Below are 24,149 nucleotides of genomic sequence, written 5' to 3' on the forward strand. Positions count from 1 at the left end.
CCCCCTGTACGAGAGGACTGACTATCCACGTACAACAGGGAAACAAGTCTCATAAGCCCTTAACGGGCAGGCATGACCAAGAGGTCGTTACGCCAAAAAGAAGAATTCAGCTAATAAAATAAGTCGGTGCATCTTAACCCACAGGGGCATCATGCCCCACTTTCTCCTATATACGAATGTATGATTATTCCCCCCGTTTGGAAGAAGAAACGACAAAAAAAATTAAATCTTCTTGGTTTCACATAAATCTTATATATCGACATAATCATTTAGATATGGACGGGCTTTAGCGAACGATAATAAAAAGTCGTATTTTACAATCGGCCAAAATTTGGTTCAATGTTTTTTCAGCATAAAGCCGCAACACTTGACATAGTGATGAGAATAGCGAAAGAGTTCCGAAGAAGGGAACTAGGATATTTGAAATTACAGTCGGGGGGCGGATTATCCAGGTGTCTTGCAATTTGTCGGATCGAAATTAGCAATAAAAATTAAATAAAAAAATAATTTAAACATTTTTTATGATTATTCAACTAACTGGAACTGGTCAAAAGTGAACTAGCCAAGACTCAAACCAGGTATTTTAGACGTATTTTAATATATGTTCGATTATCCGTGGAATTCGATTTTCCCGGGACCTACCGGTCCCGACACTCCGGATAATCGACGTTCACCTCTATTCTAATAAATAGTAATACTTTAACCCCTTCACAGTTTTGCCCGAGCCTGGCTCGAGCAGTTTTTGTTGCCTGTTTTGTTTCTATCTTCGTTGTGCAACGTTAATTCTATGTACACCGGCTTCAAAAACACGTCATTACATGTTTGTACTCATTTAGGCGATACTAATCGAGGAAATTGAACAACATTTAATACAATATTGATCTAAATCACAAAAAATCACTAAAATCATCGTTACTGTGAAGGGGTTAATAAAAATAAAATTTGCATTAAGGGAAATGTAGCCTATTAATTATCACTCGGTTGATAAGAATTCAAGGTTTTATTTTTGATTGCGAACACGAGCCCTACTCGGGGTTCACACTACAGGGCGACGTCCCGTCACGAAACGCGACGTCCCATCACGAAACGCAACGTCGCCTGACAGGCGGCCGAACTCCTAACTCGGGGTCCACACTACAGCGCGACGTCCCGTCACGAAACGCGACATCGTCTGACAGGCGGCCGAACTCTATACAAAAAAAATGTCGCACAAATCGCGCTAGTGTAGAAACAGCGAAAAACGCGACGTCGCGCTAGCTCTTGTCAAATGTCAATTCGAAACGTAAACAAACCGACAGCTGGACGAAACGTAAACAAACCGAATCACAAACGCGAACAAAACGAGCAGTATTCTTCACGAAACATCGGATTTTTCGTTGTACTACTTATTTCTAGCTTTCACAAAAGTAATTCAGTTATGAAACTCCGTTTTAATTTATATTTTTACCAAAGTTTTTTCGGGTGCCGAAACGTAAACAAACTGCTCTTCAACAAGTAGGAGATGATGTGGAAATATATACTTCCTGCGGCGGGCCAAAATATCGTCGTTGTTTGTTTAAGTTTGTTTTCTCATTGAATTTCAAATGTAGAAGCGCCAAACTCACTCAGGGTGCATAAAATACGTAGCTAAACAAATATCATGCATTACTACCTCAAAATTCAACAAAAAATTTTAGCCGAGTTTGCGCCCCAATGTGATACATATTTCCACATGCTTCCCTACCTCTGTCGCGCTTGGCTTGCACGATTGTTCTGCCGAAACTGGGCAACTTTTGAAACGGGACGTCGCGCTGCAATGTGGACCCCGAGCATTTAGTTGCTTAACTCGGGGTCCACACTACAGCGCGACGTCCCGTCACAAAACGCGACGTCGCCTGACAGGCGGCCGAACTCCAAACAAAAAAAATGTCGCACAAATCGCGCTAGTGTAGAAACAGCGAAAAACGCGACGTCGCGCTAGCTCTTGTCAAATGTCAATTCGAAACGAAAACAAGCCGACAGCTGGACAAAACGTTAACAAACCGAAACACAACCTCGAACAAAATGAGCAATATTCTCCACGAAACATCGGATTTTTCGTTGTACTACTTATTTCTAGCTTTCACAAAAGTAATTCAGTTATGAAACTCCGTTTTAATTTATATTTTTACCAAAGTTTTTTCGGGTGCCGAAACGTAAACAAACTGCTCTTCAACAAGTAGGAGATGACGGAGAAATATATACCTCCTACGGAGGGCCAAAATATCGTCGTTGCCTGTTTAAGTTTGTTTTCTCATTGAATTTCAAATGTAGAAGCGCCAAACTCACTCAGGGTGCATAAAATACGTAGCCAAACAAATATCATGCATTACTACCTCAAAATTCAACAAAAAAAAATTTTTGCTTATGATCAGTAGTTTTTTGCTGATCACAATAGCAAATAATGCATATGCAAACAGACCATCCTTTAATCAAAAAATTCCCAAAAATTTTCGGAAAATATAATTTTTTCTTCGTATCTAGATCAAAAACTATACAAAAACGCAAAAAAACAGTGTGATAATTTTTTGAGCCATTTTCTCAACTTGCCTGAACTGTGAAGGGATTAATTTACGGTGAACCTTCATTTTTGAAAGTAGCTGTATCTCGGGGTCCACACTGCAGCGCGACGTCCCGTTTCAAAAGTAGCTCAGTTTCGGCAGAACAATCGCGCAAGCCAAGCGCGACAGAGGTAGGAGAGTATGTGGAAATATGTAGCACATTGGGGCGCAAACTCGGCTAAAATTTTTTATGGAATTTTGAGGTAGTAATGCATGATATTTGTTAAGCTACGTATTTTATGCACCCTGAGTGAGTTTGGCGCTTCCACATTTGAAATTCACTGAGAAAACAAACAACCAACGACGATATTTTGGCCCGCCGTAGGAAGTATATATTTCCACATCATCTCCTACTTGTTGAAGAGCAGTTTGTTTACATTTCGGCACCCGAAAAAACTTTGGTAAAAATATCAATTAAAACGGAGTTTCATTACTGAATTACATTTGTGAAGCCTAAAAATAAGTAGTACAACGAAAAATGGGTTCGAAACCCAACAGAGACCGGACCCTCCCCTGTACGAGAGGACTGACTATCCACGTACAACAGGGAAACAAGTCTCGTAAGCCCTTAACGGGCAGGCATGACCAAGAGGTCGTTACGCCAAGAAGAAGAAGAAGTACAACGAAAAATCCGATGTTTCGTGAAGAATATTGCTCGTTTTGTTCGCGTTTGTGATTCGGTTTGTTTACGTTTTGTCCAGCTGTCGGTTTGTTTTCGTTTCGAATTGACATTTGACAAGAGCTAGCGCGATGTCGCGTTTTTCGCTGTTTCTACACTAGCGCGATTTGTGCGACATTTTTTTTGTATGGAGTTCGCCCGCCTGTCAGGCGACGTCGCGTTTCGTGACGGGACGTCGCGCTGTAGTGTGGACCCCGAGTATCGAACAAAGCGAGATCGCTTTGTGAGTCCGGAATTATTTGCAATGATCGTATCTTCTTGGAACTGGGTTCTTTAACTGGAACGATGTCAACTGTTGAATGGCGCCAAAATTCATGACAGTAGTCAAAAAGGCGTCAGTTTGTTTTGGAGAATCAATGAGCAATGGCGATAAATAAGAACGGAACCGAGGTGCAAGCCATGATTGAGGAAAATAACGAAGAACAATCCTACTTACATTTAATTCGAGATATCTTGAGCAAGGGAAACAAACGGCTAGATCGTACCGGTGTTGGCACCATGTCCATATTTGGTGCCCAGATGCGTTTTAGTCTTCGAGACGGAGTTATACCTTTGCTCACTACAAAAAAAGTGTTCTTCAGAGGTGTTGCTGAAGAGCTACTGTGGTTTATCAAAGGCTCGACTAATGCAAAAGATTTGCAAGCTAAAGGAATACATATTTGGGACGGTAACAGCACCAGAGAATACTTGGACTCTTGTGGTTTTGTGGACAGGGAAGAAGGTATGTTATGCTTAGTATCATCGTTTATTGCACTTTCTAAATTTACATCTGATTAGTTCTTTTCTACGAGACTTTATACACTTATATTGAAGTTCACAAATTGGGCAAATTAAAAATGTTGACAAAGAATTCCGTTGGGTACTTGGTACCAAAAAGCTAAAGAAAACGATACGCATACACATACGAGCCAGAGTACACAGCAGGGATGGTTTCACAAATTAGAGAAGATAATAGAATAAGGCCTTCAATGTCGTCAAAAAAGGTGTAACAACATATTTGTATAGTCGTATACAAATATACTTAAATTACTTAAGTGTTTGAGTTCCGCCAAGATTGTTGCCGACATCAGAGCTAAAGCAATGTATTAGATGAATGCGATCATTGTTAATTTAAGCAAACATGATTCATCATCGTCTACAAATTTTGTCAATCACTTAACATGATTTTAAGAATCTTTAAAAAAATGTTATTTTTCAACGACATATCATGCAAGCAAAGGTTTTAATTTATTTGTGTTCAAGAAAAACAATGCAATTTTTCTTACTTATTTTCCTATAACTTTTTCAGGTGATTTAGGACCAGTGTATGGCTTTCAATGGCGGCACTTTGGTGCTAACTATGGAACATGTCACGATGATTATAACGGTAAAGGTATTGATCAGCTGGCTGAAATAATCGAGAAGATAAAGAACAACCCTTATGATCGTCGAATCATCATGAGCGCCTGGAATCCTATGGACATCCCGAACATGGCACTTCCCCCTTGCCATTGTTTGGCCCAATTTTACGTAGCAGATGGGGAACTGTCCTGCCAGATGTATCAACGGTCGGCCGACGTAGGTCTGGGCGTACCCTTCAATATTGCAAGCTACTCCTTGCTCACACACATGATTGCCCACGTCACTGGACTTAAGGTATGACATAATAGTTTACTATTTAGAGGTACGTGTTTTAAAATATTTTTTTTTTCAGGCAGGAGACTTCATTCATACAACTGGTGACACTCACATTTATTTAAACCACGTTGACGCTCTACGTAAGCAACTGAAAAGAAAGCCATCAAAATTTCCAACACTAGCATTTAAACGAAAGGTAGATTCAATCGATGATTTTTGCTTCGATGATTTTGAAATAAAAAATTATAACCCGCAGTCAACCATTAAAATGCAAATGGCAGTTTAAAGGACTGGCTTCGATAATTTACTACATATTCACTGCAAATGTGTCAGTAAATTCGTTTAAAAATATACGCTACAAAAATGTAAGTGATTTTGAAGAATTACAAAAGGTAAAATAAAACAGAACTAAGAGAACAGAGCAGAAAAACTAGTTGAATAACATCTGTCAGATATTATCAATTGTACAGTATATCCTTCCATAAGATATATGCTGCGCGCTCAAAGAACATCCTTAAAAAGGCGCAATTATCAGTCATTGGCAGCTCATATTTGCAAAACCTAACGCCTTCGCTAACGAGCTTATGTATGCTGGAGACATTTTAATTAAGCCTCTAATTAAATTTATCGCCACTTCAAACAGCCGATTGGCCTTCTTCTGGCGTGTCAAAAGAATACATTATCGTGGTAAAACTCTTCCTCCGAATACTTGCAAGTCCTCTAGCTAATGGCCCAGCATAACTCCGGAAACATATTCTTTGATACGATGCTAGTATGGCAATCGAGAAACCAGAGTCGAGACGAAAGGCGGCTAAGATATGATCGCGAACAGTCCTGGCAAGCTTCCGCTTAGCCTGCCCTCGGTCATTAGCGCTGAACTAGAGAAGCTTTCGACCGTGGATGGATAATTTAGTTTGTCACGGTCGACCCACGGTCTGGGTCATGGAACGCAAGACTACCAACTTCGTCATATCATGAATCGTTAAAACCGGCTATGCTTATCGCAGCAAGTGTATTTTTTACATTTTGTTTTGTTTCCTTCTCTAGGAGACCAAGTTTCATTGGGGTTTTGATCCCCTTTTATTTTGTGTAAAAAAGTTATACATAGTTTTTTTTTGTTAAAAAACGAATTCAACACTATAAAAAAGTTACATAAAATTATTCTTAAATTCGTAAAATAAAACAGTTCTTTTTACGGGACATGGACACAACGACCATTGCTTATTTGAATAAATTGAGGTTAAATCTCTTAGCTCAATTCCCAGTTGTTGAATAGAAGCAGGTAAAGAAATATCAAATTTTGCTTTGGATTTTTATATAAAAGTGCCTCTATATCGACTAGGGTCCCGAGGTTGTATAGGTTCACTCTTACACTGTAACAATTCTTAAAGCTAAACCATGGGATAGGAGGAGTAATCATTTTCAATTTATTGTATAAGATCATATTTTTATAGCTTGTTTGTATATCGTGCACCATACCATACGTCAACGACATCGGATCTGTCGCAGCCGGTTTTAATATACGCGAAATTCCTCACTTGACAGCGTAAACGTAGGACCAATGGAAAATCGAACTTTACTGGGTTTCCAGATTCCCCATTAAATATTAGAGAATCGCCAGGTGGAGCTGAAATGTACCTTTACGTGTGGTAAAAAGGAATAAGGACCGAAGAAAAAGGAAACGGACCGATCAAGAACTTCAACTGTATAACGGATTTCGCGAACGTGTGTTATGTTCATTACACGAAGCTTCTTTTTTTTAATTCTACCGGGGCATTTTTAGGGACACTGTATAGGAAATCATTTACTTATGGTCTAAACCAGTGGTGTCAAACTCGTTTGACCTCGCGGGCCACATTTCGCCCCAAAATAGGTTCGCGGGGCAAAACGTAAAATTGATTGGATTGATGAAAATATGTTCTTATCAGTGTGGTTTGATGCAAACAATCAATCGTGTTTAACACTTTCAAATTTTGAAATATTATATTACTTCTTATAAAATTAACAATTTTCAGTAAAAGATAAATTTTCTTTAACACTATTGTGCATTTTTGTAAAGATTTAAAAAAGTAAATGAGCGTTATTACTACAGCTAATTGATTGCTCCACATCTGTTATTTTATTTAGAATGCTCGTGTATTTCATGACGTCTGTTTTGTATGAACACTATTTATTCGCTTGTCTCGAAAATCTGTGTGAAATCTCTCAACCGCAATAAATCGGTGTGATGTGGATCGAAGTTGTGTAAAAACTTTCTTATAGAAATTGTTGAAATTGACGTTCGTTCAGTTCTCTTGCCATTCAACAAAACAAATTTTGCTCTTGAAACAAAAACTCAAAGATCCAAACTTTCGATTTATTGCTTCAAAGGAGTCGCGGGCCGGGTCCGATGCTCTTGAGGGCCGAATGTGGCCCGCGGGCCGTATGTTTGACATCCCTGGTCTAAACGATTCCATTAAGTTGATTCATTCGTTCTTTTGTTTCATTGCAACTAATTTGCAATTTTGTTAGCATCGGGCAGCTTCTGGATGGCACAATGGAAAAGGTGCTATGTTTTCACCCGCGTCAATTATATAAACAACAGTATTCACAATTACAAGCCATTCACACAACACAAACACACAATTTACACAAACAAATCAAATAACTCAAATACAAATTAAAACAAAAATTTAAATTTAAATTTTATGCAGAAGTAAAACATAATAATGTTATGTTCTGCATTACCAAATTAGTTGAAACGACTCAAAGAAGGTATTAATCTCAAAAACTTTTCTGTATTCCATTTCAATGAATTTGTAAAATTCAAATCTCAGCCAAACATAATGTTACAATTATAGTAGAAGTATCTAAACAAGCTATGGACGCATGAATCCATATGATTGCATACATACATTCATTTGCTGGTAAAAATGCAAAAGAAATTCACATCAAACATATCGTAATGTTGATAATCTAAGCATAGATTATTTTACTCATGATAAACACACAAGATATTTTCACAATTTGTTTCTCAAACGTGTAGGATTTTCAAAGCAATAGTACTCAACAAGAATGAATACTGAATCCTTAGAATGAAAAAGAGCGTATACAGAATACTGAGATTATGTTATTGATTACATGCCTTTAAAAGGCTTCTTGCTCGGTTAGCATTTGTTGAATGATTTGTTTCTTCCAGTAATTAGACATATCGTGGCCTGTACAAATAAATCATCCTGCATGGTCTGAATGAAATAGGCTTGAAGGTAACATAATACACTTTTAGCCAATATTGAGTATGACTAGCAGACATTTCTGTTGTCCTATCATTATTTAATTCAATGATTTAAAACCGTATATGAAAAAAAACGAATCATGTTATTTTATTTGCAATTTTAACTATTTTATTATGTTACCACAACGACGCTAACATTACGAAACTGTCGGGATTTCGAAGGTGATTAAATGAGCTTACTCCTCTGCAGTTTTATCCTCGACTACCGTTGGACAACAGTCTGGGTAGGGCTTCGTGAAATCCGTCTCGCTTAGTTTGTGTCCGGCAGGAGGAACAATGAGCCCACATCTTAATACGAAATAAAACAAAATGATGTTAAAAACAAAACACAATCATTAAAACGTGTGAATATGACCCCAAATATACCCTTACCCAGCCAATTGCAGCCCGTAATTGGACGAACAAAACGCCTTCTCACAACGTTCCAGAAGATGCTGCGACCCATTGATTGGAACTGATATGTTCCATTCCTTATTGTAGCAGTGACCTTCGAGATCTGATTGAGAATATATGGTATATGAATAAAACGATGTTGATGTAATCAGCGTAGCGCTAATAACTCACCGGGGTGTTTTGCATTGGGAACAAAGTACACATACGCTTGAGCGATCGTGCACGTTAACAAGACAACTGCAAGTGAAGGCCAACGGCTAGATGGCTGATACATCTTAGTTTTTCAATTGATTGTACTATTTCTAAATAACTCAACCGTATGCCTCAACCACGCAAACGCAACTGATCAACAAGACTCGATTGATCAGCTTCTAATTATTTTCTCAAAAACTATTGCCAGAGTGACCAGATTACACCACTACATTTACCATTTTGAAACTTATGTTAATGAGAATCTTGATGCGATGATCATTTCTTGATTCGGCAAATAACACATACAACCGGTTTACAGAGGGAGTCAGGAATAAAATTCCAGTGGACTCGAAATTATTCGCATTCGGTTTATCTGCTATGCGGCTTATCCCCGTTGGCCTTAGGTTTATCCTGATTTTTTAGTATCAAACTATTGTTTTGTTGCTCACTGACACAGAAAATCATGCCCAGATTAAATTTGATATCACATTTATTGGCTCAGGTATTTTTTCAGAAAGCAATAAATTTTCAAATTACTGTCATTAAAAACACCAGGCTCAATATACTCTATGTACTTTTTACCATGTGTTGATTTGTATAGTTTAGCTGATATTTCGAACATGTTGACTGATAAGAAACTGTGATTTGTCCTTAGACCGGTTTATTTTATATTTTTCTATATTTTGCATTTCTAGTTTTTTTCAATGATTTTTGCTTTAAAGACAAAGACAAGTACTGGCTCGATATTATAATCTTAGTATAATATTTCAAGAACAAAACTCTTGCCGACCACTGAATCTATATTCTATTACAATACGACAAACATATTCACATACACAGATACTTTTTAATGCGAAGATACAACGTTGACGTTGTCACGTTTGATGTATTGAGAATCAAATTGCCAAAATATCCAAAAGAAAGTCCGTAAAATTTCAAAAGAAAGTTGAATCAACATAAAACGAATCAAATAAGCCCCAAACGGTGAAGAGCACCGCGATCATTATAGCTTTGAATATGTATGGAATCTTGAATAGTAGTAAACAACACTTCGCAGAATTTTAATAACTTATTTCAGGAAAGCTAAAAAACAGTAATCACATGAATTAATTTGAAATAGAATTTCAAGTAGTGAGAAAGCAACATATATTTCCGTTAGCAGTCAAAAGAACTATCAGAAAATAAACTAGAAAAAGTTAAATGGAAACAGTTGTCTCCATTTGTCAACGAGCTATCGTTTGATAAAAATGCTTCCTTGATAAGATAAAATCAATTGTACAAAGATGTTTCCGCAACAATTATATGAGCTACTTCTAATTTCAAAATATTTTATCAAAATAGATATCGAGGTTGTAAAAAAACAAAACAAAAGGAAACTACACAAATCAATTTTCGATCTACTTTTAAGAAAATTACACGTTTATCAACTGTATTGATTTGATGTAACATACCTTAATGAAGTGTAAGCAATAAGGTTCCTAGAAAACTTCTCCAATTTTACGCTTCCAGATGTATGAAGTATATTTCACTTTACTTAATTGATCGTTAACGAACGCAGAATATGTGTGAACGAACGCAGAATATCTGTGAACATGTTGTTTTTATCAGTTGTTTCACTTTACTTCACTTTGTGTTTGCGCATTGTGTACCAGACTGTCAACATAGCACGAATTGGGTCACATTGAACAGTTTTGTTATTATTTTACGAAACTTTGGCGTCACTGTCATAAGTTCATATTTTAATGGCGATAAGCTAACACAAAAACATTTTTTAAATCTACGCGATGTAGGTATTGATTGTTTTTACTGGTGGGATAAATGTGTTGTTACTTTAGGTGTATCACATGGGCAACACTCTTTGGTAAGATCTATTATTCATTAATTTGTAAGAAATTATTATTAATTCACTCTACACTGTTTACGGATGCCTGTTAAAAACAACGAAACTTCCGCTTCATCATCACGAGTTACTGAAATAAAAAAAATGTTAACATTAAAAAGATATTCGATATGCCCAATTCCATGTTTCTCATGAGTATGAGTTACACAATGCCTTCTCAACATAAACATACCGGTGTACCATGCCGTGCTCTACTTTTGTGCAGCGGATACCCTCCCGCGTTTGAATCTGCACTTGTCATGAGTTCAGGCATTTACCCCAACCAGGTATAGTCATTTGTTATTTCTTGTGCATTTCCTGCAGAACACTTGAGAAGCATAATAGGAGCAGCGTCTTTACGTAAACCCCCCGAAGAGTTGGATCGGTGCCAGTTACGGTTTGGTTTAACGTATGATGTAGAGCTCCCGTACAACATGCTTATGAAACAAAGCCCAGTGAAGAATCCTAGTTGTTGGGACCATTTTCGAGCCTCTTTTTCCACCACATCACATTGCAAATATGCAAATATTTCCACATAGGCATTGAGAATGCATAAGGGTCTAACCGTTCATAACAGCGACGCAAATCACGCAAAGTGTGGCCAATTGTTATATTTTGTAAATTTGCTAAGCGTTCTTCGGTCAGTTAAATGTCGAAATGAGGTATTGTGAACACTTTAGAAATTAAATTAAAAAAATCACAAATAATATTTTTACTACGGAACGGAAAGATACATTTCATCATTTGATGTTGAAATGTATCGTGTAAAAGAAAATTTTGACTTCATACGATATGGATTGTACCTGTGACAACAAAATGTGAGACGAAACATAACATAAACATAATTTTTTATTGATATTAAATAGAAAACCGTTAGGCTTGTTACAACTAAAACAAACATTTAAATTAGAAATGTCTATCGTTTTCAAAACCAACATGACCGTTCAACATTTTAATGTTGGATATTCTCTCTCAAGTATGATTAACGTGTTGAATCCCTCTGTTTTAGAGTCTCGTTGGTGCAGTCCGTTGTTTTGCAATCAAAAAGGAATTCGTTATGTAAGTTTTCGATTGTGTAACCCATTCGTCGAAAAACTTCGCTGACTGTTATCGGTTTGCAACCTCTTCTTGGCAATGATCCGATCTTGACCAACCAGCATTGGAATTGTGCGCATAAATTTCACCTCACAGCATTGTGTGCAAATTAGATTTTAATTATTAATCATCCCGCTACAGTCGTGCTGCGCATTACGGCAAGGATGCGACGAAATAAAAGAAAGGCTCCAAACAAACTCGACCGATGCTACGGACGGCGATGGACTTCAGTTTTCCTCCACAGCATTACCCCGGTTCCGACCGCAACAAGGAGTTAAGACGGTAGTCGGCACTGTTTGTCTGGAACAGGAAAATCTAATCAACTTTGGTCCCATTGGTTCTCGCCTGGAAAACACGCGTCGCGAGCAAAAGAAAAACACTTTCACGATCACTCACTCCCTCGCTCACTCGAGTTGGTATATTTTGCTCTCGTTCTTACGTTTCTACTCTCTCGTGTCTAACTTGCTGGAGTTTTCTCAGTTCTCCGAACGTTTGTTAACGATTTTTCACAGCATTCTCACGTGCAATGTTTTCAGCAGTTCGTTCCATTACTGCTGTGGATCTTTTTCTTTCGGTGAGGCCAAACAGACTCATTACTGCAAAATTAGAAACACATATGAGTGTATATGGGCCACCGGCCACTGGCAGAATAGTTTTCGAAGGGAAAATAGTTAGTTAATTAGTCACCCACTAGTATCACGCTCAAGCATTCTGGAGGGATTTGTTACGAAGCCACGAAACACAACACTCACGCATACACTTCACATAATACAGTGAATTTAGTGGAATATAGAACGTACTCGAGTGCCAGAATGGTTTCACAACTAACCGCTCGACTTATAAATGCCTTGCAAGTCCTTGTGATATTGACGGTTTTTATTTGAATATCCTTATGAGATTTAGCACTTTCCTTGGACCGGGTTTTAAGATTTAAATGTTACACTGTAACATGTCGAAATGAAATGAATGAAACATATTTCACCACACCAATCCTTTAATTTGTTCGAGGCAGAAGGGCTATATCGCGCGTTATATAACATGTAAAGGAATAACGAACGATTGCTGTGAAACAATTGAAGCTAGTATTCCTTTTGTCAGTAACGTCAAACAACCGGGTGGGTGAACGGATGCGGCACACGGAAAAACTAGCCTACATTTCGTTACAACCCACACGGCGCCTAGAAAAAGCGATGGTTGCGCCAGCCCGAACCGTCGTTAACCGTCGTACAGTGAAAGACAGGAAAATGCGGTCTCACCAACCGCCCGCTGGGTTGTGGGTGGGTTTGTCACCTCAAACACGTCAAGCCGTCCCCATCGCCCCCGTCACCCTAGCACTAGAATGTCCTCCTGCTTACCACGGCTGCCACCGGGACCGGACGACGCACACCTCAACGCAACGAAAGCTAACGTCCTTTTGAGCTCAGATGCACATGACGACCCCATAGCTCCGCCCGAGAATCGCCCTGTCGTCGTGGCACAGACACACACAGACACACACGCCCACTAGCAGTGGCAGGCAGGAGTATTTTCACCGACCCTTCGAGTGTGTGCGTCTGCACGAGGGACGTGTGCAGGAAAATCTGCGCAGGACACAACACGAACTGTGGAGCACGAACGTGACGTCAAACTCACGAGCCAGGCGTTCGGAAAATTTCACCGTCCACGTCCTGCCATCGCGGTCCCCATTTCCTTATTTCATTCGTTCAATTTGTCTTCGCTCCTTCGCAGTCTCTTTTTACCATTGTTTCGCACTCTTTCCCTCGGTCTCCGCTCTCTTTTTTCAAAGCCGGGAAAATCTGAACAAGTTTGCCAGCGCTTCGAGATGCAATTGACACTTAACGTTCATGTACCTCCTAAATGCAGGGTAATACAAATAATGTTGCACGAATGATTTACCATTTACCCATGAGCCATCACAAACCAAGCGGCTTTCAAAGGCATGAACCAGCAGTAAAGTCACTTGCACTTGCTGTCCGGGATCAATGCGACACCAACACTATGCCGTGCACCTGCTGTGTAAGTGAGAAACACTTGACGCAAAAACCCCCCAGCACCCGAGGTCACAATGATTGAGTGAAAATGTTGTCCTTCGTCGCATTTTTCTACCTCCGTTTGTGTTAGGGAATGTAAGTGGCCAGCCAAGGCATCTTGCGGCCCCCTCCATTCGACACATTTTCCATGAAACACCCTATGACACACAAATGCCAAACAATAATGGAAACGCACCGTGGGTACGATATTTCCTCTCAGTTTTCATCCTGCCCAGCTACACTCGCTCGACGCTCCAACGAACGCGGCACGTTTCGTCCTTCGAATTTCCATTCGAAGAAAATAGTCAATACTGATGCAAGCAGAACGAAGGAAAAACACCCATCGCTCCGAAGCATCGCACACCACACTTCTAAGGGTGCGAGTGCGAGGAAAACTCGAAATGTATCGTTTTAGTGTGTATGTCTGTGTATGTGTGTGTGTCTGTATGTGACTAGGTCTGTGGTTGTGTGCTAGGAATTGTGCAGAGCACGATGACTCATTGGCATCCCCTTTCACCGACCCACCCCGCACTAGCGTTGGTTTCCCAACCGTTGTGCCGGCTTGTGACTGTGACGGGGCGAGCGGGAGAACTTTCCACGGGAACCGACGTGCGCCAGTGAAGGACGAACTCGCACCGTCCGGGTTCTTTTTTCCACATCGAATCTCATAGAATAGCCGTGCACATTAGGGGATGCCTTTTCGAAATGTGCCACTACACAAGCGGACAATGCTTTGAAAATGTTCAGTGACAACTGGAAGAACAAAAATACGTAGGGCTTCCCAACGCTGACCGCCGAACCAAAATGTCCGCGAAGTTACACCCCGCATTCTCTTCCACCCACGAACTTGGTACGGCCGGCGGCATGGCGATGGAAGAAGGATAATAAATGTAAGTGTCAATGTGATGTATGGAGGTAATGGTGGTTCCTTTTTAATCATGCACGAAGTGTCCCGGATTCCGTTGGGCGCTTGTGTTTGTTACGGCCAGAGAAGCTATGACTAGGATGATGATGATAATAATGATAATAATTATGATGTTTCGAATCATTATTCTCCATATCGTCTAATACTAACCGTTGCCTTGATACGATGCAATAGTTTCGAAATAATATTAGAAACAATAATTACCGTCCAAAAGAGTTTATTTATGTCAGTCCCAAAACCCTTTTAGGGGCAGTATATTCATTTAAAAAAACATGCCGTTCATTTAAAAAAAACATGACGCATATAAATAGGCCATGTGAGTTTTGTGCAAATAGAATGGGACGGTTTTAAGAAAAATATACGAAGTATTTTTATCCTCCAATTACAGTTGCACAATATACAAAACGATGTATTATTGAGTACATGACAGAATAAAAATTTTAACCAAACTTTAGTAATTGAATAAAAATGCCGAATAAAAATTAAGACTTAGCCTCAATTCTTTCAAATGACTAAACGAGTTTTTGTTTTTTAGTTTTAGGTATACATTCTATTAGTTCTATTTTATCGGAATCAGTTAATATGCTGTTTTCTTTGTTCCTACTTTCTTTAATTGTGTGCTTAGAATATACTTGACGATCTATCCCAAAAAAATGCGTGATCCAAGGCCCTTTAGCACACACCCCGCACCTAAGTGTCGATTAAGAAATTAGGTTTAACGTCGTCCACCTTTTAGCGTGCTACAAAACTTCGTATAATTGACCGCCCAATCGATGATTCAGATCTGAAGTAGCGTTATTTTTTGCTGGTCAATATCGGGCAAAAGCGCCTTGTATGTTTTTCCCACCCATTTCGGCCGTTGTGCTCAACTGGCACAAGCTATGGGAGGTTTTTACATGCATAATTAAATGAACTAAATAGCGCAAGCCCAAACAAGTAATCAAAACACATGAAGATGTCCCGAAAAGCTGGCAGGTGTAGGAAGATCCCTTAGCGGTTTCGCTTCATGTTGAGCAGCCGCTGCTGTCACTGCCTCGAAACACCGGACACATAAGGCCCAATTAAAATAGCTTCAAGTGAAGAGCACCAAACTGCCGGGCAAAGTCGCTTGCCCATGGTCCCATGTTAAGGAGTCTTGATTACTTGCAGAAGAACGGTGAGATTTCTTTTTGTTAGACCGTGCGATGCATGTCGTGGGGTTAATGCTCCTTAATTGCAAGATTGGAAAAACAAAGCTTGCGTACGGCTTGCATCAGTTGGCCTGGACAAGACCTGCAATACCATTTGCCTACTACGTACCAAGGCACCTAGAAATGAAGAAAAACAAGCCGAACGAAGAAAGATAGGGGGGACGAACCTGGAACAATCACTGTGGTGAACAAGAACAATAACTATAACCTAATCCTTGGCATTCATTTTCATTTAAGCCAGATTTTATCCCAAAGTATGACACTGGTTGAATTCCGTAACATCTTCTGCACCTCAGGGCATTGGGCACACTGCACGTGAAGTGGGTTCATCTGCACTAACATATTATACATATTTTTCGTGTATATTCCATTGGAATGGCCATGTATCATGTCACTAGTACATAAGCTAGAGCACTTGTGGAATTACGATTGAAACGCTCAATGCATTTACCAATGCATGCAATGTAAATCATTTTTATGTTTGCTGGCAACACAAGAAAAAACTGGTCAATGTTTTTCGGAGGCTTGCCAAACTTGGGTGGTGTTTAGAGTAAGCCTTTCCCTTCATAAAGCGCCATATTGAGTAACCCGTTGCTCGTGAGACAAATCGCGAATACACTGCTTACTTGGTCATGGCGCAAGTGCTAAACTAAGTAAAACGTGGTTTTTCGTTCACAACCTATTCAGGTACGAGTTAAGGACTAAGTGGATGCAAAGAAAGCCAAGGATTTGTATGCCCAGGTCAAACGGGAACCATATTACGATGGTGGTACTGTACGGTATATTACAGTAAAAGCAAAGGCACGGTTTTGTATCTTTACTTTTACAAATGTCAGTCCCGTGTTGAGATAGATAAGGCAATATACCCTGCGTATGAAGCAAGCTTTTTGCAAATGGACTCGAGATGGAAACGAGACTTCAACCGAAGTTTTACCAAAAGCGAAGTCGTAGTCTTCACCAGGAATCATAACACGAGTTTGACATTGTGAGGAAATATTGCTAATTGAATGGTGACAAACGATTTTGAAGAAAAATGATTCATTCACATGATAAAAGATGTTTCCTCAATCGGGATTTGAACACCAAACATCTGAATTTAGAGCAAGCACTTTAACTAGTACAATATTCGGGAGTGACAATTATGGGGGAAATTATAGATACATTTGACGCTGTAAGCAAACTGAGCCATCAAGTTTTTTTTATATAATAATGGTTATGATAAATTGAGATCTATGTTTCAAAATATGCTCCAATTGTAATACATTGCATCTCTGAACCATCACAGTACTCATATGTCTGTAGGCCATCGTAATGTATCATACGATACGAACCAAAAACAAAGATCTTAGTAGCCTTATCGCTTTTCCCGTTAGTAGCGTTATCGCTTTTCCCCCTTCAAGCTAGTATAATATGTATGTTTGACCTCTTTCTCTTATATGTGTTATGGATTCATCTGTTGATTAATTCTACCTTAAAGAGGGTATTGAATACAACCGAAAAAAACAGCGAGGAATTTGAATAACGTACAATAAACTTGTCATGCATTGAACATCGTACGCTTTCATTCATATCCCCTCGGGACATAATTTCTCCCATTTCCAATCTGAGCAGCCTGAGTGTTGTTCGGCAAAATTACGGAATACGGAAGACATGGTAAAGAAGCAAAAGGAGGGCCATCCTCGAAGTGGTTGTGAAGAAATCAACAATTCCTTCCGAAACGTCTTTCGCAACAACCACCGACAGAGTTTTCCATGTTGAGCGGCATTCGATTCAGGAAGGAGTAAAGGAAGTTTGGTACGCAATACTTTCTGACTGACGGGGCCGAGGCGGTCGATACGCATAAGTTTCTAGATGAGAACGGAGATATTGTACAGTTTTGTTCTCATTTCACTTGATATTTATTCATCCCGCAAGAGTACGAAACGCTGGAGACTGCTAGAGCGCGTGGGCCGTAAGCATACATTTCAGAACAGATACAAACCAGTCCACCTTGTTGGAAATATGGACAGTCACAAACAAAAACCTCCCACCCAACTTGAAAGAAGAGGCTTCGAAATAGAAACGCTAGGGATCTGTCGTAAGAAGGACACCATTTGTAGCATTGGAGAAAACGCTAGCTTAACACGGGAATAGTGTGTTGTTCGTTCATTTCAGGTAAGTTGTATGTTTTCTAGAGATGGCACCACGGGACTGTTGGTTCTTTTTCATGAATATATTTATGTTCTGTTGAAACGAAGCGCTGGTATGAGAAAGATTTGACAAATAAGAACAAACACAAATTTAACCTTTATAATGAAAACCTACGGCCGTTAGCTTATCTGTTTGTTTCTTGTGCAGCATAGTTATTCATATTAAAAGATATGCTTCTATACATGTGAATGCAAGCATCAAAACGCTAAACATCAATCCTAACATGACTATCCGTTCTGATACCCACAACGTTAGACATTTCGAATAGCAACATATTTTCTCTACAATTTTATTATTTTAACCGGTGTAATCTGTCAATCTCAGTGTAATTGTTCTTTTATAATAAGGACTTCGTTTTCGAAACAATATTTATTGCAATTATCCACTCATACCTACAATTCGAATCGCATTTTTTTTTTTTTTTTGTCAAACAATTCCAGCGAAGTTAATGAATGACTTTAACATATTTATTCGAATGTTCATTTTTATGAAATCCAAAGAAAAATATCTCTTTCGGTATTGAAAAAACGTTTTGAAACGGGCATGGGAAATGCAGAATAAACTTTGTTTTGAATCAAATAAATTCGATTTTAGTGTTAAAATGTGTCTATTTAAAATAAAACAAAAAATCCAAACGATGATAGTTTTTTTTTATTTTTGACAAATGAATAAACAAATAAATGCCAATGTTTTCGTTAAACATGACACAGTTACCAAAACTGCTTATCAGGTAATCTAAGAAAACTAAGAAATTATCGGTTTTTTTACAAGTGAAAGTTAAGCAAAACGAACAAACGATGCTCTTACTCGAGATTAATTGAATGCACCACAGAAATGAAAATATAATCTTACCGAACTTAACCGGAAACACAGAAAAAACTTTGAGTCAGAGATTTTATAGTACAAGTTTTTCGTATTCTAACGCATAATGTTCATAATTTATCATTATCTAAAAGATGTTTTTTTATTTTATATTTAATTGAATTTCAAGGCATCATTATTTGATGAAAAATCAAACGATTTGTGCGGCCACGGTATGCATTTACGAACGTCGAAGGAGCTAGAAGTTACTGATTATCATCAAGCCATTTCAACACTTTCATTACTTCGGATCGTTACACGTTAGAGCGAATGAATACCATATAACGTGGGCAATATGCACGTCTTCCTTTCGAACTCAACTCGCTTATTCGCTAGTTCGAAGATTTCATTTAAATTTCATGCTACCACCACTTCAGAGCGATGCAGCTGAAGAAATCTCGATGTCTTTGCCATGTTGTGCATTGGTTTGCTTCGCCTATTTGCCTCGTTCGGCTCGTACCTTCCCTTCTAGGTTCTAGTGACTCCTCCCTCATTTGTTGCCCGCTTGACCTACACTTTAACGAGCTTTCGACAAACCTCCTTCTTGGACAAGTGCCACACAAGCCTGGAACTGGCAAAGGCTTGATGCATTCACCTGGTTAGTGTAGGAGCTACCGACGCTTTCGGCGGGTCGTTGAAATGTGGCTGGAACGTGCTGTCGGGTTTCCACTTTCCACTGCAGATCGGTGGTTAGCCAATGGCATAAAAGGAGCAGGTCAGAACTGTGAATCGTTTAGAAAGCAGCACACGAAAACGGGCAAAAGGTACGCATCCGTTTTCCCGTTGATAAAAATTTATTGCTGAGGATATTTTCTAGCACTCTCCATGCACTGGTGGCATATAGGTTTATCATTATAATTCAGCTAGCAGAATGTGTACTTTTCCAGAACCAAACGCTAAAGTACATTGTTTACTACCATATCACACGAAACGGTTAGATAAATACTACTTATAATTTCGAAAAGCTTTAACAGAGTTAACCTAATCAGGAACCTTGTTTGAACGTAGCTCTTATTTGTACTACACACACACACCCACACACACACACACACACACACACACTGTACTACATTACATATACAGATAAAAGTTACAATAGACATTTTTTTACCAAAATAAGAAGCAAAAAAATCTGGTATAGTTCGCAATATGGAACAATTTCGGCACAGATGCGACAAAGTTCAAAAAATAATTCAAATCAATTCACTTCCGTCTTTCTTTTTCCCATCTCCTTTTGCCAGTATCTTTGGAGACATAGTTAAAAGTTTTATTTAAATATGCAGTATAATTGGAACTATTGCTACTATAAGAGAAAAATTTCATTTTATATGATTTAACACAAACTTCCATAAGTTGAATTCTAAATATGAAGCAAATATGTGAAATATAAAATGAAAATGTGTCCCCACTGATAAATCACATTCCCTACGTGCTTAATGAGGTCACAACCAAAAGTTCGTTCTACTGCAACAACATCTAAGATCCGAACACCAGCATTGCAGGTTAGTCGCCCGACCTAAGTGACACCGATTTGCCATTACACTTATCATCGACTCTGAGTCGCTTGCCAGCCCAGCACGGCCGGGACACATTGTTGCACCTCTTCGGCAGCGTGCTGCTGGCTATGACGCACCCTTGGGGTGGGTTGGGGATGAATAAAAATAGTCCATAAAATTCATCCCAGCCTGACGCCGGCGTTGATCGCTTCAACCCGACGATGTCGGGAGTAAATTTTCATTAAAGTAAATCGCAGCCTTACGCTGTAGCAGTTAGTTCGAACCTTGCACATCGTGTCTCGTCTGAAACAGCAGGATACTCGTACTGTTTCAGGTTTCTTGTGGATTCCATGTTATATTACAATTTATCAAAAACCCGGTCAAGGAGACATTGTACTCAGAAGCCGAGCAAGAAAACAGACTGATATTACATTGCAAATCCCAGCATGGCACAATAAAATAGTTTACTATTATGACCACGCTAACATGTTTGATGGCAAACATTAATAACAGAAGCGAGTGCTGATTTCTAAAACTTATGCAGAATTAAAATCAAAAAGGCTGTTTAGAGAAATTACAGTTTCCTATAACTTTGGAGCTCCAATAAGATACGTATTGTAATGGTCAGATTGTACAACCACAAATGTTTGACACGCAACATATTGTAATATTAAACTTAGTTGATGTTTTCAAATTACACAATAGTCATGGCATTAATAAAACATGCATGCTAGTGACCATTCGGGTGAAGTGTATTTATGTTAAAAAATTTGCTTTTCATATACGATCATATCACTTCTTTTTCGGTATTTTTCCTCTTCGACAGATACGTGTTTGTATATAGAATATTAAACTCGCTTTAACCCGACCGATACAAGCACAAAAAGGGGTGGCATTGTAGGGGTTTTATGATTTTATCATCGATCCATGCCATAGTTTGAAATCGATGCTTCGAGTTACATAGCAGGAAAGATTCGCGATGGAAAGTGTCGAATATTTTGAGCAAGAACACAAGTATTTCAAGACATCCAGAACCATATCAATGCAATAAAGGGGCAAAGGTATGGGTTCCGAGAGCCCGATGCAACTCAAATATACATGAAACATTTGTTTCTAGAGCGTACCACGTTCTTTCTGAGCAGTACTGTATGTTCTTGCTGCAAAAGCTGGAGACCAACGTCGTGGAAATTTGGATCGATGAATGGTGCTCATGGTAGCCAAACGTTGCCGATAAAACTTCGATACCGTTTAAAGATAGAAACCATTATATAGATTACATTGAAGGGAATGTGCTAATCTAGCAATAAGTAACATTCATTGTCATTATGAGTTTGTTGTCGTGCTTTACTTAATTTGAGTTTTTCTCTCAACTATTTTTGCTAAATAATCGTGTAAAAACAGAAGTTATTTGCGTGATTGCATATTCTAAGCTTAAATGGATTGTAAGAATAATGGTATTTGGGGGGCAGGAACGCGTGTGACGCAATGATGTTTACATACTAAAGCATTTGGGCTTATCTCTGGCGGCATAGGTTCGAATCACGACTAAAAACGGCCAAGCATCTCGTACAAGAGAACTGCTTCTCTTGAAAGGACAAGTACGCAAAGATGGAAGTTCACTAAGCTAAATGGGAAGACAGATTGAAGATGGTGGTGATAAAGAGTGTTAGGGTTACAAAAGAAAAAATCATATGCAATTGAGACTGATGCTGAAAATATTTCTGCATATTAAATGTACTTAGCTTAGCAACCTGCTTTCATATTTTCTATTGTTTTAAGTTAAATTCATAGATTCTAACTACTTACCATGTATATAATACGAGTATTGAAGTATAAATCGACACAACAATAAGAAAACTCCCACGTTACAGCAGCTATCGACACTATGAGTCACTTTGCACTGATGATGAATCTAACTTCATACAATTTTGATTATGAGTAATTTAAAACTTTTCATCCAATACTGCTGTTAATCGCGCGGGCCACGCTTCCGCTCAATAACATTCTTGCACTTTTGGAAACAAATAAAGAGAAACAATCGCCGACGTTCAAAATAATTTCTCAAATCCATTGAACGAAACCGACAGACCACAACGTGCACACAGACCGCCGCGTCGTTTGACAAGCTGAGGAAAACACAATTTTTTCATAAATCGACGCGTGCTAAACGCCCATCCAATAGTTTGAAAGGTTTCGAGCATGCGCTTTTCTTGCTTCATCCGAAGGATTCCGATGTTTTTTTCAACTACGCTCAAGTGTTGTGTGGAGACAAGACAAAGTGTCACAACAAAGGGCATCATGGCAAAGCGAAGGTAGATAAGTTTGAAATGACTGTTCCAGTTACGTGTTCCGAAAAAAACGTACATTACATTAACGCGCAACTGGTACCGAATGTTTTATTGCTTATCAAGATCCATGAAAAAAGTAGGAAGCAGACGGCATCGATTGTCAATCAGCGGTATTAAAAAACCCCTCAGAGTAAAGATATCATATTGGTAGTTGAAGTTTCTTTTTTTTCTTTTGACCCATTGCCCATGTCTTTGTGTCTGACCTTATCGAGCAAAGATAAGATTGTATTGAAGCAATTATTAAAAAGATTTCTTCAGAACGCGTGCCATCTCAAACCAACTTGCATGTTAGTACAATAGAAGCAGCGTGGGCGAAAGATGGCCTCGACGGAATTGCAGTCAGAAGTAAGAAACAAGCAGGATATGGATAGGCCAGATATATCAACTAGAGAGATGGTAGGTTGAAATAATGCAACAGGAGTTTATCTTGTTTCTGCGAAGTTACATTGGCTCTTTCAATTTGCAGTTTAGCAGCATCAAAGGTCTCAATTTAAACAGCTACGCAACACGTAAATCCATTGCACAAGGAATGCTTGATCTCGCACTTTTGACCGCCAACGCATCCCAACTGAAGTACATCCTAACCGTTGGGGAAACCCACGAATTCTATCATTTTCTACTTGTTCTTATCATAATATCAATTTCACTCCAGGTAGGACCGAAACTATTAAGTCATAAACTGTGGCAAATAATTTTAACAAATTTGAATCTCTTAATCTCTTAATCAACAGATATTCCAAGCACTACTTATCATCGTTCTAGCTATCGTTTTTGATATCAACAAAGTTGAAGAGCAGAAAAGATCTGACATTGTTAATAATGTGTTGATTGCTGTAACCGCTATAAGTGTTGTGGTTAATGTTATAATAAGTGCATTCGATATGAAATCTCAAGCAGATGTATTAAAACTAAACTGAAAAATTAGGATTGTTGGGAAAATGAAAAATAAACTACCGTTGAAAATGTATGGTAATCGTTCAACAACATCTGACAATAGTTGGCAATGCACTTCCATGAAGATCTTACGATTGACAACGTATTTAGTGCTGATTAATATCTGGACTATTTTCTTCTATCAACAAAAGGCAGATTTTTAGTGATGAACGAATATATTTTTCACTGCTGAACATTATTTATATAAAAAAAACTTTCAATTCATCAATTCATGTAGACAATAAAATATGTCATTGATAAGTAAAGTTTAAGGAATATGAAAAATAATTCTTTATCTTAACAACAATACATATTCAGTGAAATAAATAAAGGCATATTACGAAACAAATTTTTAACGAGTTTTTCTAAACCAAAGTGAGCTCAAAATTTTAACCATTACATTTGAATCGTTAAAAAATTGATACAATTAACCCCTAGCAAAACCTGGCGTGGACATAATTGCTTCTG

General features: G+C 38.6%; 3 protein-coding genes across 3 annotated transcripts; 2 read left to right on the top strand and 1 right to left on the bottom strand.

The window, feature by feature from the left end:
• The first annotated feature begins 3,586 nt into the window (after positions 1-3,586).
• Positions 3,587-5,320, top strand: LOC131272264 (thymidylate synthase). The gene is made up of 3 exons (XM_058273934.1): positions 3,587-3,979; positions 4,547-4,893; positions 4,952-5,320. Exons 1-3 carry the CDS (start codon positions 3,622-3,624, stop codon positions 5,159-5,161), a joined length of 915 nt encoding a protein of 304 aa, XP_058129917.1. The 5' UTR covers positions 3,587-3,621; the 3' UTR covers positions 5,162-5,320.
• Positions 5,321-8,275: 2,955 nt separating this feature from the next.
• On the bottom strand, positions 8,276-8,853 carry LOC131259709 (uncharacterized). The gene is made up of 3 exons (XM_058261279.1): positions 8,714-8,853; positions 8,522-8,645; positions 8,276-8,437 (listed from the first exon to the last, which is right to left on the bottom strand). Exons 1-3 carry the CDS (start codon positions 8,814-8,816, stop codon positions 8,326-8,328), a joined length of 339 nt encoding a protein of 112 aa, XP_058117262.1. The 5' UTR covers positions 8,817-8,853; the 3' UTR covers positions 8,276-8,325.
• A 14,213-nt stretch (positions 8,854-23,066) lies between these two features.
• Positions 23,067-23,665, top strand: LOC131263957 (ninjurin-2-like). Its single transcript, XM_058266249.1, has 3 exons — positions 23,067-23,144; positions 23,215-23,400; positions 23,480-23,665. Exons 1-3 carry the CDS (start codon positions 23,067-23,069, stop codon positions 23,663-23,665), a joined length of 450 nt encoding a protein of 149 aa, XP_058122232.1.
• The last annotated feature ends 484 nt before the right edge of the window (positions 23,666-24,149 follow it).

This window comes from Anopheles coustani, chromosome 3 (genome assembly GCF_943734705.1).
Source record: "Anopheles coustani chromosome 3, idAnoCousDA_361_x.2, whole genome shotgun sequence".
NCBI lineage: Eukaryota > Metazoa > Arthropoda > Insecta > Diptera > Culicidae > Anopheles > Anopheles coustani.